This window comes from Mustela nivalis (genome assembly GCF_964662115.1).
Source record: "Mustela nivalis genome assembly, chromosome: 10".
Classification (NCBI taxonomy): Eukaryota; Metazoa; Chordata; class Mammalia; order Carnivora; family Mustelidae; genus Mustela; species Mustela nivalis.
Window position 1 is genome coordinate 39991541 of NC_139029.1, and position 15882 is coordinate 40007422.

General features: G+C 41.5%; 1 protein-coding gene across 5 annotated transcripts in view; it reads left to right on the forward strand.

Annotated features, from left to right (window-relative positions):
- The window catches only part of ZFYVE9 (zinc finger FYVE-type containing 9), a 203780-nt gene extending 191548 nt beyond the window's left edge, over window positions 1–12232 (forward strand). For all 5 annotated transcript variants that reach the window (XM_082688389.1, XM_082688392.1, XM_082688388.1 and 2 more), the window contains 5 exons: window positions 630–710; window positions 3113–3275; window positions 8049–8154; window positions 10111–10287; window positions 11657–12232. In XM_082688389.1, the coding sequence (XP_082544515.1) occupies window positions 630–710; window positions 3113–3275; window positions 8049–8154; window positions 10111–10287; window positions 11657–11818 (689 nt within the window). In that variant the 3' untranslated portion in view covers window positions 11819–12232. The remainder of the gene's footprint in view (window positions 1–629; window positions 711–3112; window positions 3276–8048; window positions 8155–10110; window positions 10288–11656) is intronic.
- Window positions 12233–15882: the final 3650 nt, after the last annotated feature.

Below are 15882 nucleotides of genomic sequence, written 5' to 3' on the forward strand. Positions count from 1 at the left end.
TTTTATGACACGATAATGGTAACAGGTATTTGTCTTTTAAATAAGTAATTTATTTTTTTAAAAGAACTGCACCAGGTCAATAAAATGGTTGCCAGCCATATCTCTGTCTTCAAAATGTATTTCATCTAAAAAAAATATATTAGATCAGGGGTCAGCAAACTTTTTCTGTGAATGGCTGGGTAATAAATATTTAAGGCATTGCAAGCTTGTTGTCTTTGTCAACAGTTACTCAATTCTGGCATACTTCAAAAACTGCCACAGATAATATGCAAATGAGTGGACATGACTGTCTTCCAATAAAATTTTACTTATAAAAATAGGCTGCAGACCAAACAGATTGTAGTTTGCCAAGCCCTTGACTTGACCACTGAGATTTCTTTGCTTGTAAGATTCTTTAATTCTTGATTGGAGGGAGAGAAAAACAGAATGAGGGAGTGTATCTTAAAACTTCATTCCTAAAGCTATCATAAGCATCAGAATTATTAGTTACTTGTGTATTGTGCTGTATAGAGTTGGTGTTTTTTGTTTTCTGTATGATGATGGTTGGAGTTAGCAAATATCAAATATTTCTTATTGTTCTCAGTCTTTGTATCTCTGGGTCTACACTGAACTATTTATATTCTGTTTAGTGACAGGTGCCAGTTTCTTTGTGTTTAGTGGCGCTCTGAAATCTTCCTCCGGATATCTTGCCAAATCCAGTATTGTGGAAGGTAAAGAATAAGTTATTTACTGCATGTGTATTAGTTTAGTCCTAATCATACAACTAAAAAGCAAGGGATGTTGGAGCCTGACTGGCTCAGTTGGTAGAGCATGTGACTCTTGATCTCAGGGTCCTAAGTTCAAGCTCCATGTTGGGCTTAGAGCTTACATAAATAATAACAATAATAATAATAACGTAAAAAAAAAAAAGCAAGAAATGTTAAATGAAACCATGACACTTCTACAGTAGACTTCTGACTCCTGTTATGTATACAATAGCATCTTAGTCCTAAACTAATTAATAATGTCATATAGGTGTTCAGTTCTCCAAAGAAGTAAATCGTAGCAATATCACGGAACAGTAACATAAAAATTAAAAGATGGCCTTTCAGAGCTCTGGAGTAGGGTACTCAAGGGGGCATAGTCTGAGTTCAAATATATCATTGGGCTCCAGTCTCTAAGTATATAGATGAAGTTCAGTCTGCCTTAACTCACAGGAGTGCTGCGGTCATCATTTGGGGTACAGAATGGGATGTGCTTGCTGCTGGTTTGCTATAATTAGAGTAGACATGACACATATTTTGACAAAACTAATTAAATGGGAGTTAATGAAAGGCTAATGAGCATACTGTTTATTTTTTTGTCAATTGATTATTCCCGTATTTTGATCTGGTTACTCTTGTTACATAACAAATTTAACTAGAACTTAATGGGTTAAAGCAGCTATTTTATAACGTTCACTGATTCCTCTGGGTCAGGAATCTTGACACAGTAGTGCGGGATGGCTTGACTCTGCTCAGTGATGTCCAGGGCCTCAGCTGGGATGACTTGATAGCTGGAAGCTCAAATTATCTGACGGTTCGTTCACTCACATGTCTTGGGGCCTGGCCTGGATTATTTTAAAGACTAGAGGTGGAGACTGAAGTGCTCACATTTTGACTCCTTACCATGCCATGGCAGCCTTGGGGTAGCTGGACTTCTTAGTGCAGGCTCATATGTTCTAGCAAAAGGCTGAACCAAGTTGCTTCTTATGACCCAGTCTCAAATGTCACCCGATGTCACCTCCACCATACTCTAGTGCTAGAAGTAGTCATAAGCCTTCTCATGTTCAGCAATTAGACTCTACTTCTTAATGGGGAAATGGGAAGGTAGCATTGTGAGAAAGCATGTGAGATGGGAGATATTATGGTGACCCTTGGCAGGTACAGTTTGCCACACATGCTGACAGGTTTTCATTTCTGCAGTAGCTTTCTCCAGTGCCCTATATGAAAGCTGAACTCCAGTGTGTTAACTGAACTGAAAAGACTGTCTTATGTTAATAGATATTGGCTTTGACCTCCTTTATCGGTAAGCTTAATAAAGCAACTAGTGAAGAGCAAAGTACATTACTATTTTACAACTAAATTTCACAATTTGACTATAAAGCAGAAGCATGCTATTAAGAAATTGTTAAGAAATCTAGGAGTTAAACAGTCATTGGTCTTATGTGACTAATGCCTATGTGATCAAGTATTAACTGCATTTGAAATTGTGTCTTGACAAGAAGATTAAAAAAATGCCCTTTAAATGTAATGGAAATGATAACTTGAACTGACACAGATCCTTATAATGCCAAGTACTGTGTTTAAAAGTTGTGTCTTTGTCTTTGGATTGGAAATTTCTTAGGTCTTGTATTTCACTGTGTGTCAGTTGAACACTTGACTGCCTGTTTATGAAATTTTTATTGACTCTTATGGAATTATTTTAGTTGACAAAATTTTATGTCAGTGAAGCAGGGTAATTGCTGAACATGTGTCAGCTTTCAACCTGAATTTCAGTGTTTGCCTTTGACTTGGGAAGGTAGCAGGCCAAAAATAGTTACCATGTGTTGGCTTCATGGTGGCTAGTGTGAAACACACGTGGTAGGTTTGCCTTGTTGCTAGCCGGTGAATGGATTTATCCCTTCTCCTACTACTGTTGTTTACTCAGTGACTTATTTAACAGTCATTCACTGTGCATTCACTGTATGCTGGGCAGTGATAGTAAGGTGAGAGACATAGAGGTGCGAACACATAAATATGAGTTAGAGCATGATAAAGGCAAGAGTGAAAACAGTTCTGTCGGTCCAGAAGAGGCATGTGACCAAGTGTAAGTTTTCCTTTGAAGTGGTCTAAGGAGAAACTCAGTTGTGTCTGAAGTGAAATCAACAGGTGAGTGTTTTAAGCAGAAGCCATCTTGGTGTTTGCTTCTCATAGCACTCTCAAAAGTAAGAGATCTGGCCCAAAGAACAAAACCTCTCTGTATCTGTCAGCTTTAGAGAGCAGCCGAAGTTTTACATTTAATCCTAAAGGGATTTGCTAGGTACTGTGATGATCTGCCCCTCTCCCTGGCTTTGCGTTGTTTCCACCTATGTGATCTTGGTGCTGATTCTCAGATGGCGTTATGGTCCAGATCACAGCAGAAAACATGGATGCTTTGAGGCAGGCACTGCGAGACATGAAGGACTTCACCATCACCTGCGGCAAGGCGGACACTGAGGACCCCCAGGAGCACATCTACATCCAGTGGGTGGACGATGACAAAAACGTCAACAAGGGGTAAATGTGGAGTACTTTTCCGTTGTGGCATTTAGTTATGGGCTGGGCTCTGGGTTTTGTCTACACTGGTATTTGTAACTTTACTGAAAGCCCAAAGAGAAAGGACAGCTTTGTATATATAATATAAAATTTTAAATTTCTAGTTTCTTGGCTTAAATTCTGAAGGAGTTTCTCTGCATATTTTGGAAGAAGGGTGGAGGGGAGGAGTTGATGAAATAACACAATACTCTAAAGTTATCGACATAATAGTAATAACCTACAACTTTTATGTTTTTATAAAAAGAAAGCCCTTCTGCTAACATTGTTTCATTGAAGATAGTAACTAATGTTATTTTTGCCATCTTATAGATGAGTAAACAAGTACCTAGAGGCCCAATGACTTCAGAGGCCAGGAAGTGGCAGGGCTAGGACTGAAAACCACCTCCTTGGGCTTCAAGTCCTATACTCTTTGCCAGTATATGGCAACTCTTCTCTGAGGGCCCAAGCTAAAACTTTGGGGTCATCTTTGAAACTTCTTTTTCTCTCACACCCTTCATCTACCCCAATAGTAAATCCTGGTACTCTTATATTTTATAGCATATATTTTATATATACTGTTACATTTTATTTCAACATGTATCCAGAATCATACTACCTCTCTGGCCACCATCATGGTTCAGGCCACCATCATTTGGTCTAGATTATTGGGTTCTTCAGTTGGCTTTCTTGTTTCTAGTCTTCAGCTCCTCCTGCCCCCCAGCCTAATCTGTTTTCTAATACAGCAACCAAAGCAATGTCCCTTCTCTGCTCAGAACCCACCACTGGCTTCCAGTATTATTCACGGTAAAAGCCAGAGTGTTTTCCAACTTACACAGCCTCACACCATCTGCCCATCCTCTTACCTAAGCAGCACCTGCCTTCTTGCCTGAACACATCAACTCTACTTCTGCCCTCAGACATTTGTTTTTGCTGTTCTCAGACATTTGTTGCTTCTACCCTATCCTCAATAGCCAAGATAGCCAAATGAGTTCCTCCTTTACCACTTTCAGATTCTTCTTTTTTAAAAATTTTATTTATTTGGGGCGCCTGCATGGCTCAGTGGGTTAAGCCTCTGCCTTCGGCTCAGGTCATGATCTCTGGGTACAGGGATCGAGCCCCGCATCGGGCTCCCTGCTAAGTGGGGAGCCTGCTTCCCTTCCTCTCTCTCTCTGCCTGCCTCTCTGTCTACTTGTGATCTCTTTCTGTCAAATAAATAAATAAATAATCTTAAAAAAAAAAAAAAGATTTTATTTATTTATTTGCCAGAGAGAGAGCAGCAGAGGCAGAGGGAGAAGCAGGCTCCCCTCCGAGCAAGGAGCCCGATGTGGGACTCGATCCCAGGACACTGGGATCATGACCCGAGCCAAAGGCAGCCGCTTAACCAACTGAGCCACCCAGGCATCCCCACTTTCAGATTCTTTCTAAAATGTCATTTTCTCATAAGGTCTTCCTTGGCCAACCTACCTAAATTATAATCCTCCCATAGACATTTATTCTCTCCCACTCCCAATACTTCCTATCCCCTTTCTTACATTATATTTTTCAAGAGAACTTATAATTCTCTAACATAAAGTACATTTCACTTATTACATTGCCCCTGGCATGTAAACTCCGTAAGGGCAGGGATTTTTAAAAAAAAATTTTAAATGTTTTTATTGACATATAATGTATTATTAGCCCCAGGGGTACAGGTCTGTGAATCACCAGGTTTACCCACTTCACAGCACTCACCATAGCACGTACCTTCCCCAGTGCCCATAACCCAACCACCCTCTCCCTCCCACCCCCCCAACCCTCAGTTTGTTTTGTGAGATTAAGAGTGTCTTATGGTTTGTCTCCCGCTGTATCCCATCTTGTTTCATTTATTCTTTTCCTCCCCCACCAAGCCCCCCACATTGCCTCTCAACTTCCTCATATCAGGGAGATCATATGATAATTGTCTTTCTCTGATCAACTTATTTCACTCAGCGGAATACCCTCTAGTTCCATACACATCGTCACAAATGGCAAGATTTCATTTCTTTTGATGTCTGCATAGTATTTCATTGCATATATACCACATCTTCTTTATCCATTCATCTGTTGTTGGACATCTAGGTTTTTTCCATAGTCTGGCTATTGTGGACATTACTGCTATAAACATTCAGGTACACGTGCCCCTTCGGATCACTACATTTGTATCTTTGGGGTAAATACCCAGTAGTGCGATTGCTGGGTCATAGCGTAGCTCTATTTTCAACTATTTGAGGAACCTCCATGCTGTTTTCCAGAGTGGTTGCACCAACAGTGTAGGAGGGTTCCCCTTTCTCCACATCCTTGCCAGCATCTGTCATAGGGATTTTTTTTTTAAAGATTTTATTTATTTATTTGACAGACAAAGATCACAAGTAGGCAGAAAGAGAAGAGGAAGCAGGCTCCCTGCTGAGCAGAGAGCCGGATGCGGGGCTTGATCCCAGGACCCTGAGATCATGACCTGAGCCGAAGGCAGAGGCTTAACCCACTGAGCCACCCAAGCACCCCAGGGATTTTTTTTAAGAAGTTTATTTTTTATTTTTTTGAAAATTTTATTTAAGAGCCAGAGAGAGCATGAGCAGGTGGCAAGGGGCAGGGCAGAGGGAGAAGAAGACTCCCCGCTAAGCAGAGAACCCAATATGTGACTCAGTCGCAGGACCCTGAGCCCAAATCAGATGCTGATCCAACCGAGCCCCCCAGGCAGCCCAGGGGCAGGGTTTTTTGTCTGGTTTATTTATTACTGTATCACCAACACCTAAAACACTGTCTGGCAGAGTAGTTTTTAAAAAATTGATTGATTGAACAAATATATCATAACTCATTGTATTCAACTTCCTACCATCCAGTCCATCCCTTCTTGCCTCAGGCAATAGTTCTATGTCTAGGTCTCTGGAAGTACAAAAACAAATTACACAAACTCCCTGCTGATAAGTGGTTCAGTCTGGTTTTGAAGATAGTTATAAATAAGGGCATCCAAGTATGGGAGATGCTCATAGAAAACTCTGTAGGATACAGTAAAGATAAGAAAGAAAAGAAGAACCTTGGTGGAGGTGCTCGGGCAATATTCAAGAAGACCTTCATAGAGAAATAGTACGGACTGAGCTGGATCTGATAGGATGAGTAGGTATTTGCCACATAGTTGTGGGCATTCCAGTCTGAGAGAATGGCAGGAGCAAAGGCAGAGAGAGGGCATTTACAACACGGCACACCAGATTTTTAAAAAATCTCTTAAACTTTTGTTATTGAACAAAAAAAGCAATTTCTAAACCAATGAGTACACGTGCCTATTTTACAAATAGCCCATTATCTTCTCATACTTCACTGGAAATTTTAATTGCAAAATCAAGTTGTGTTGAATTCTCTATTATAGTTGGAAATTAACATAGTTATTTAGATCAAATAATTGATAATGTGAAAATCTGATGCCATAAGGTATCAGTAACTAATAACAAGCAGGTTGCCCCTTCCTACAGCAAGTGCCAGTGATAGCATCTTAGGAAACAGGACAAGAACTAGTTAGGGAAGACCCTCTAATTCAGTTTAGTGTGTAGTCTATAAATTGAATGTTTTCCAGCTTGTCCCTCTGTGTCTGGGTATCCCTCTCAAAATACTCTGATCAACAGAGTGCCCTTTAAAAAATATATTTTATTTATTCATTTTAAGGGGAGAGAGTACATGAGGGGGGGAGGGAAGCCGAGGAGGGAGGGAGGAAGAATCTGAAGTGGACTTCGCACTGGGGGTGGAGCCAAACGTGGGGCTCAATCTCACAACTACAAGATCATGACCGAAGCCGAGAGTCTGACCCGAGCCCACTGCACCATCCCGGCACCCCAGGAATGCCCTTTTTTGATAACTGTTGTTTCATGAGATAGAAATTAATTTCAGTATTGTTTAAATAATTATAATTCAGGTGAATGAAATGAGTCCCTGATACTGAAATTTAAGTTCAATTTGATCTTTTTACATATAGGTTAAAAAACAAGTTTGAAAGTTATTAGGAAAAATTTAGAATCTTTGTGACAATTATTTTGAATTCTCATCAGAGTGAGTGTGAATCTCTACCTCTTTATACTTGCTATATTTTGGAGAGGAAATGACTATAAAAAATGGCCTTTCCATTCAGGAATCTAGGAGTGATAATTTACTACTGAAGGGTATTTGTTGTAATAATGATATAAATACTTGTTCATGAGCTTACACCAGCATTGTTATAATTAACGTACTTGGTCAAATAATTCTTTTTAATCAATAAATATTTATTAAACTCCTACATTCCAAGCAGTGTGTCAGAACTGGGAATACAGCATGCAGAGGTGAGTGTATCATATTCCCTCCCCTTAAGAAGTTCATTTGTGAGGCAGATGTGTGAATGTTATTATGGTTAGGAGCAGAGTATTTGACAGCAGAGGGGACATTGAGATTGGATGGGTGGCCACGCACTCACTGAAGTTGGGAAGGAATGCTGGGAGAAGAGAGCAGGTTTGAGTAGTTTTTTACATTGAAAGAACAAACTCCTGGAATTATGGCTCCTTTTTTATATGTGTTTTTTGAATTATTTCAGTTCACGGGCCCCTCCCATGAGAGCTCTCTTCATGTACATTTTTGTGCAGTGTCTCTTACCATGATGTTGCTGAGATGTGTTCAGCAAAGCACCCAGTGTAATTAGTAGCAAGACTTGAAAAGAGAAGTGGTTCTTCTAACTTCAAGAGCGGCTTCCATCTCTTTCCTTTGCCTCTGTTGCAGTGTTACAAGTCCTATAGATGGGAAGTCCATGGAGTCTATAACAAGTGTGAAGATATTCCATGGATCAGAGTATAAAGCGAATGGAAAAGTCATCAGATGGACAGAGGTAAGGAAATGCAACTTGGCATCCTTGATCCCCCTTTTTACAACTTTTTGCAAGGTTCAGAGACATACTGTGGGCTGATTCTGGAGGGTTAAGAAAAAGAAAATATCTATTTACTTTCGATACTCCAATTCCTTCTGGCCTGTGTTAGCTCACCAGGAAGAAATGCCACCAAGTACAGCCTGAAGCAATCTGGTTTCTCTTCCTTTTTATTAACAAGCTTTGAGAGATTCGTTTGCATTAGAATTCAAGAAGGACGCTTCTCTGAATAGTATATACCATCTGTGCTATATTCTTCAGAATGCTGGGCTGGTTATGCTGTACTCACAGTTAAATTTTCTTAGGTAACACAGTCTTTTAAAAATGGGCTTATTTCACCAATAAGAAAACTAAAGCTCAGAGACTCAGTAAATTGTACAAGATTACAAGGCAAGTGAGTAATGGCAAAGTTCTGCATCAGACCCAGATCCAACCAACTCCCAAGTTCTTTTCCACCGTACGTTCCCTTTCCTGAAAGCTGTATGAGAGGCTAACCAGGAGTTAGCAGGGATGCTGTATGTATGTACATCTCAGACAAATCAGGAAATTTATTCTCTGAGAATAAATGTGTAGGTTGTAGGTCTCTTAATTTCTTTTGAACCTGAGTTATACGCCTTCATAAAATAAAACATTAAATGGTAAGACTTCTAGAATTCCTTGCAGCTTTAAAAGTCTTAATTTAAAAAAAAAAAAAATGTGACTCCTAGCTTTTTCATTTTACACACAAGGTAACTCAGGCTAAAAGAGGTCTGATGCTTTACCCAAGTTCACACAGTGGGTTCATGAGAGCAAGAGACTAGAACCTTGTTCTCCATTTCTCAACCTTTTGTTCCAAGTAACTTAGCCTTCACACCACCAGACTCAGTGTTTTCCCATTGCAGCTCGGTGGTCTCAGCAGCTTGCTTTGCAATGATTATCCCTTTGACAGATTTCAAGTAGTGCAGAGTCTGGGCCATGTGAAACTCGTTATCACTTACGAGTAGTTTCATCTCTTCTCCCTTTTTTTTGCTCCCCAGTAATCCAGTGAGGTAGCAAGCAGTGTGACCCATCTCATTTGCATAGTGAGAAAACAGGCACAGAGGCCTGGCAGAGCAGGGGCCAGAAGTTTTATGATGCCCACTGTGGAGCTCTGCCCATCATTTCGTGGTGCTATTCTCACGAGTGCATGGGGCTTCCTGGCTGCCCCCTTTGTAGTACTTAGCATAAGCCACCTAGCAGTAAGCCATGGGGTGGTATATATAAGCACTGTGTGTTTGCATATCTGTATCTTCTGTATTATGCTTTTGTATCATTTTACAATAATGAAGGAGGACAGGGGCTTTCTGTTTTTAAGGCATAATTGGGCATTAAGAAGTCAAAGGGCTTGCTCATGACCCTCCTGTGTGTGACCAGTACTCATGACTGTCAGTCCCACAGTTTTGCTGTGCTTCTGATTCTGTCCAGGGCCTAGTGCACGGCTCAGTTTGCTGTAAGGTCACTAGTACAGTTCTGACCTCAGCAGCGGCATGGCCTTGTGACAAGAAAACTCTGTGATGCAAGCCCAAAGATTTAGATTCTTGAATTGGTCTTGCGTCTGAGGACTTCTGTGCACTTGAGTAACTCACTTCTCTGAGTGGTATGTAACATGAAGGGGCTGGGTCCCATAATCTGTAAGAGCTCTTCTCCGAGATTCTAAGATTTTTGCAGAAGATTGTCCACATAAAAGGATTACCTTTTAGAAATACACAATGCTAAATGTAAGCCTTTTCTGGTTCTCAGTAGAACATACCATCATGATCATGGCCGAGACCAGAGAGATAGGCAGGTCATGTCTTCCTGCACATCTTAGGGGATCAGGGTGCTCATACACAGTGGCTCATGCACTTGTTTTTTCCCCACATCTCCTGGGCACAAGGCTAAAGTCTCTTGTTTGGGAAACAGGTGTTTTTCCTAGAAAATGATGACCAGCACAATTGCCTGAGTGATCCTGCCGATCATAGCCGATTGACTGAGCATGTTGCCAAGGCTTTTTGCCTTGCTCTCTGTCCCCACCTTAAGCTCTTGAAGGAAGATGGAATGACTAAACTAGGACTTCGTGTGACACTTGACTCAGACCAGGTAAGAAGAGTCTTAAGTAGCCTTGGAAGCTGGGCTTGAGCAGTGTCTGTATTTTTTGACATGTGAGTTTCCCTGCATCAAGAAAACTTGATGGCCTTCCCTCTGTTAGTAATGTATGCAGATGTACTTCCTGGTGAGACTGGCTGAACCATTTCAACCTCGGCTTCCTCACCTCACTGTCTTTCAGGGACTCCACTGTGAGTGTGGGGTAAGGAGGGGAAGTGTGTTGAGGACCTGCCACCCGTGTGTGGATGGCATCAGTGCTCCTCTTTGAGACTTCCCAGTTCCACCCTTCAGAAATCATTCTGCCCTGAGCCAGCAGGTCCCACGCTGTCCCGTATCCTGTTTTCTCAATCCAGTTGCAGCAGGCTTCTGCTGACAGACCTCTGTACCTGTAGTCCTCAAGGTAGGACTGTCCGCATTTCCCCTCTTGTCAGTGGATGAGGACTAGATCCATTGGCCCACTAGTTTTCCTGTCAGCTTGGGTCTCCTATGGCCAGGCTTCCCTTCCTGTCTTACTATTTTTGTATGCTGTTTGTAGTAACAATCTGCCCCCTCACCCCATTCCTTGTCCCAGTGTCTCTCTCCTGTGGCCCTATATTCTCTCTCTTTTTTTTTTTTTTTGGATTTTGGATCCCTGTGACATGTCCCACTGCTCATGCTTAAATGCAGAGTTGTGTCACTATCAGGGAAATGTGAAAGGTTATGATCGGGCCCCAATTCCTGCCTAGTCATCAATCAGTGTATTTATTTTCTACCTAAGATCTTGACCAGTGCAATACTAATAAGCATATCAGAATAATACAAATGAGGTCTCCTGGTCCTTTCTTGAATGATACTGATAACCTGGTTGGAGAATTGCCTTACATAAAACAATTAAAGAACAAGCAATTTTCTGCTGGGCAGGGGCCCTGTTATATTCATCTTTGAATCCGTGTATGTGTAGGTGCTCAGAAAATGGCTTGTGGGTGCATGAATGGGTAGGAGAACAGATGTTCAGTTCCTGCTGTTAAGGAGTTGTACCTTGTATATCTCTCATTTTAATTTCCACAACCAAAGATTTAGGTATCGTTTCTGACATTCCATACTGCTGGACATTCCATACTGGGGGTGCTGCCCCTGCCCTTTCCTGGGAGACTAAGGCCTTAACCAGTTAAGTGTCTTGCCGAAGGTCTCAGCTACCCAGTGGCGAAGATAGGATGAATACATGACAGCCTGATAATAAATGACAATTCAGGGAAGATAAGGAGAACCTTGTGTTCACTGCTGTCTACCCTGTGGCCAAGGACATCTCCTTTCCAGCTCAGCCTCCTTGGCCCCCAGCCTTCTCTGTCCAGTAACCTGTCATCCCCTTCTCTCTGTGCTGTAGGTTGGCTACCAAGCAGGAAGCAATGGCCAGCCCCTTCCCTCCCAATACATGAATGATCTGGACAGCGCTTTGGTGCCGGTGATCCATGGAGGGGCTTGCCAGCTCAGTGAGGGCCCCATCGTCATGGAACTCATCTTTTATATTCTGGAAAACATCGCATAGACAGAGAGGACTTCATTGTTTTTCTGTTCAGACCTGTTTCAACAGCAGTCATACCCAAATCATTTGCACTTTAGAACTGGAAGATTAAGCTTTTGTTAACACTATTAAATAGGGGGGGGGTGGGAGTGGGGGTTTGGGGACAGGGGTGGGAAAGGGTGGTCGGGGGGACAGATGTTCCATAATTCTGAGTCTTCTATGCATTGTCCACCAAGATCTGGGCAGCTTCTGTTACTGCACAAGTTATGCTATCCTTGCCGCTAACCCCTTCCATTACTGTAGACAAAAATCCTGCTCCTCTCTTTTAAGATTTACTTATGGTCTTGTGCTCAGAAATGCTCAAGTGGGTACAACCACCACCAAGGATGGGGTTGGGAGGGCAGAGGGGAAATAAAAAAAGAAGCATTGGTCTTGCAATCTTTGTACAGAATTGATACAAAAAAGACCTCCACACTGATTCTGTCCCACTTAAATCACAGTGACTTCACGTAGAATTCACACTTAGATGTTTTTTATCAGATCATTCACTGAAATGAATCAGAGATCCAGTGGATTATCTCTTCCATCCAAGGAGGGCGACTCAGTGTAAGTGAGGTCACTTGGATAGCAGAGCTGAATTCAGGGCTGCTCAGGATCTGCCCGAGTGAATGGCAGGCATTGAAGTGGGCCTTTCTGTGAAAACTGACAGAATACACTCAAGGCAGTTTTAGTTCTACACTAGAGGCATTTAAAAAATATTTTGTTGAGAAATAATTTAAACTTTCAAGGAAATTGCAGATAAAAAACCCTACATACACTTTACCAAGATTCTCTATGTACATATTAACATTTTGCCTCATTTGCTCTAGCTTTCTCTTTCTCCTTCTCCATAGAGTAAGGCATTTGAGAGTAAGTTGCATATATCATAGTCATATACTCCTCAATAATGTTTAATTCTTAAAAATAATGTTCTCCTGCATAACTGCAACTTCAGTCAATTTAATATTAATAGGATCTTTGAACCTAGCATCTGTCCAGTCACATCCTTTGGAGCATTTTCGGTCCAGTAAAGCTTCCAGACTAGGATCAGACTCAGCAAGTAGTTGCCCTGACTCACCTTTATGGCATCAGTATTTGTGGTGAGTATAGGTTCCCCCATCCTATTTTTTAATAGAGAATGCCTCATTTTGTGCTTTCTCATAATTAGAATCAGTTTGTGCATTCCTGGCATTCTTTAGCAGTTACGCTTGGTCATCTGTAAGCAAAAGCCCTTCCTTTTCTCCTATTCATTCATTTAATTTTCCTTGTGGACCCATGGATCACTTTTTGAGTAGCTCTAATTCATTATTTTGGTGCTCAAATGGTCTCAGCTTTGGCCAGAGAGAGCCCCTTCAAGCTAGCTCCTACATCCTTGTGATATGCTCCTACCATTTTCTTTTTGAACACTTCCTTTTCTGACCTAAGAACATGATCTCAGCTCATCTTGTTTACCCTGCCCTCAACTTTCAAATCAGCCATGGTTTCTTTTAGTAGGGGTGGCATTAGAAACCAAAATACGGTTTACCCTTAATATATGTGATCATTTTTTCTGTTAAATTGTTTTTAGTCGTGAACCAAATGGATTTCACAACTTGGTTTGGAAAATACTGGACTAGGGCAGCTCCCTTGTCACTGCCATCTTCTCGAAGCCCTGGCCAAACAGGAGTCAGTCCATCCCTAAAAGCATAGCACTAAAAATCCCCTAGAAGCTAATGCAGGCCTCTGGGACAGTGAGAGTCTTTTCCAGCACCTAGAGCGGGGCTTAGCATTTGGCAATCACAGGCTGTGGAACTACAACAGAGCAGCAGTTTTCCAAACAGAGGCCCAGAGACCTGGCCTTGTACGTGTGTTCATCCCTCTTCCATGGTGGTCAGGAGAGGGAGGATTCACATTCTACTCTCTGTCTCTCCATACGCTTTGTTGATGGTAGCTAAAGAGCTCTGTGATTGTTACCTTTCCCGGAGACTCAGAGGTACTCAGAACTTCTAAGGGGAAAAAAAAGCAGATGCCTAGAGCACACCAACGTGTAAGGACTGAACCCCAGAACCACCACCCACCAAACCTGACAGAACAGGAAACACTTAATAGGGGCATGTGTTTGGGGAATAACAAGTATGGTCTACATATATCTTAGAAGTTCAGAGCTTCTACAGGAGCTGGTTCCGTTTTCCTATGAGAGTTTACCTTCATGCTCAGTACATGCTACAGTTGTAGCTGTTTCTTTTGGATCAGTGCAAGTTTTCGAATTCCACTAAGGACAAGCTCTGGCCCTGCATAGTCAAGGCCATTCTCAATTGTATAAAATATCCTTTGTTTAGTAAAATCATCTTGTAGAGTTGAACATCAAGTTACCAAAGCTGGTTTACTTTTTTCCCTTGTTTAATCTGTTTCTATAAATTGTATATTGTAAGAATGATATAAAGTGGAGGGTTAAAACCCCACATTTCTAAATAAGTGAATTATTTCTAGAACATAAAGATTGAGCTATAGAGCCCCTTACAAAGAAAACAATTGCCAGTCTGGTAACTTACTAAATTTTTAAAAAATAATGATTGAATTCTTACCAAATGTTAGGCAGTGTAGGTTCTCCAGGTATTTTTATCAACACATTCTGAGCACCTGTTGGTCTCCAGGGCTACAGAAATATGGGACTTTGTCCTGTGTAGGCTCCCATCTAGTGTCTTCCCTCATCTACTATGGTTCCTGAATGCTGGTGGGCCCAAAATTTCCAAATGAACTGACTTGTATTATAACTAATCCCTGGGGAATAATTTCTGCATCTAATGTGTTTCAGTCATCAGGCAATCTGCTGAACATTTTCTGTAGTATGTTTGTGGTAGTAGTTTTTATTTTAATAATGTAATGAGATTTTTAGGGAGTGAATATGTGGCCAGAAGGGCTGAGGAGTGGAGTAGGAATGATAATGCCCACTTTAGAGCTGGGGAAGCTGAGGCCCTAAGAAGGAAGTATCTGTCTGTGATGGAGCTGGACCAGGTCCAAGCTCCCTGGCTCTACGAATTTCAGCACAGTTTCATCCTAAGAGGAGCTACCTTAAGGGACAAGATTTTTTAGGAGCTACCCACAATATTTAGGAAACATGCTCAGCATCTGGAAGTAACAAGGTGGGTTTCACAATGGTACTATAAGAAAGGAAAATGATGTTAAGTTCACAAATATTTTGCCCTTTTAATAAGATAAATTTCTTAAAAAAAGATAAATTTCTCCCGTACTTTATTCAGTTCGTGAATGCTGAAGAACTTAATGTCTTGCACCAGATTGAAAAAGAGAATTTAAAATGTAAAGATTTGGGGGTTGTGACCTGTTTCCAACTGCCCGTGAGTCACAGATCTCTGATGTCTGGGAGCTGCATTAGGACAAATCTTAGGACAAGAAAGCTGGGCAGGCTCCTCCCACCAGCCATGACCCCTGCATGCTCTGGGTGCAACAAAGGCCTTTTAAGAATCTCAGTTTCCAAGTCCAGTGGGCGGCTTTGTCTTGCCTTTCTCAGCCTGGAGGTTCTGTTTTCCAAAGCAAAGGGTAATAAAACGGACTGATGTTAAACAGGTTGTGAAGGGAAATCTCTGAGGCACAGAAAACTACTATCAAATTAGAATAGGGCATTTCCAGCAGAGGTGTGAATTTAAAAACGCTTAAGCCTGGTTAGAACCTCTGAGGATAATCACAACTGTCTATCCGGCCCCTTAGTAAGCATAGGGTGGGGTGCAAACCCTTAGGGGAAGACTAGGTTAGGGCAGGAATCCTCTGACCACCCCTCTTTGCTCTAGGCCACCTTGTAAAGGCTAATAACAACCTTTTTCATTCTGGATTACTGCTTGACACACAGATATGACCGCAATTTAATGTTAGCTCTCACATCTGTAGAAATTTTGGTGGTAGTAAGACTGACCAGAAAACTTTTAGAAAATAAGTCCTTTGTCATTCCTGTTCTGTTACCCATGAACAGCTCTGCTCTTAAGGCAGGAAGCATGGTCCAGCCCTATCCTGGAAAGACACAAACAGCTCAGACCTTGAGCTGTGCTTATGCATAG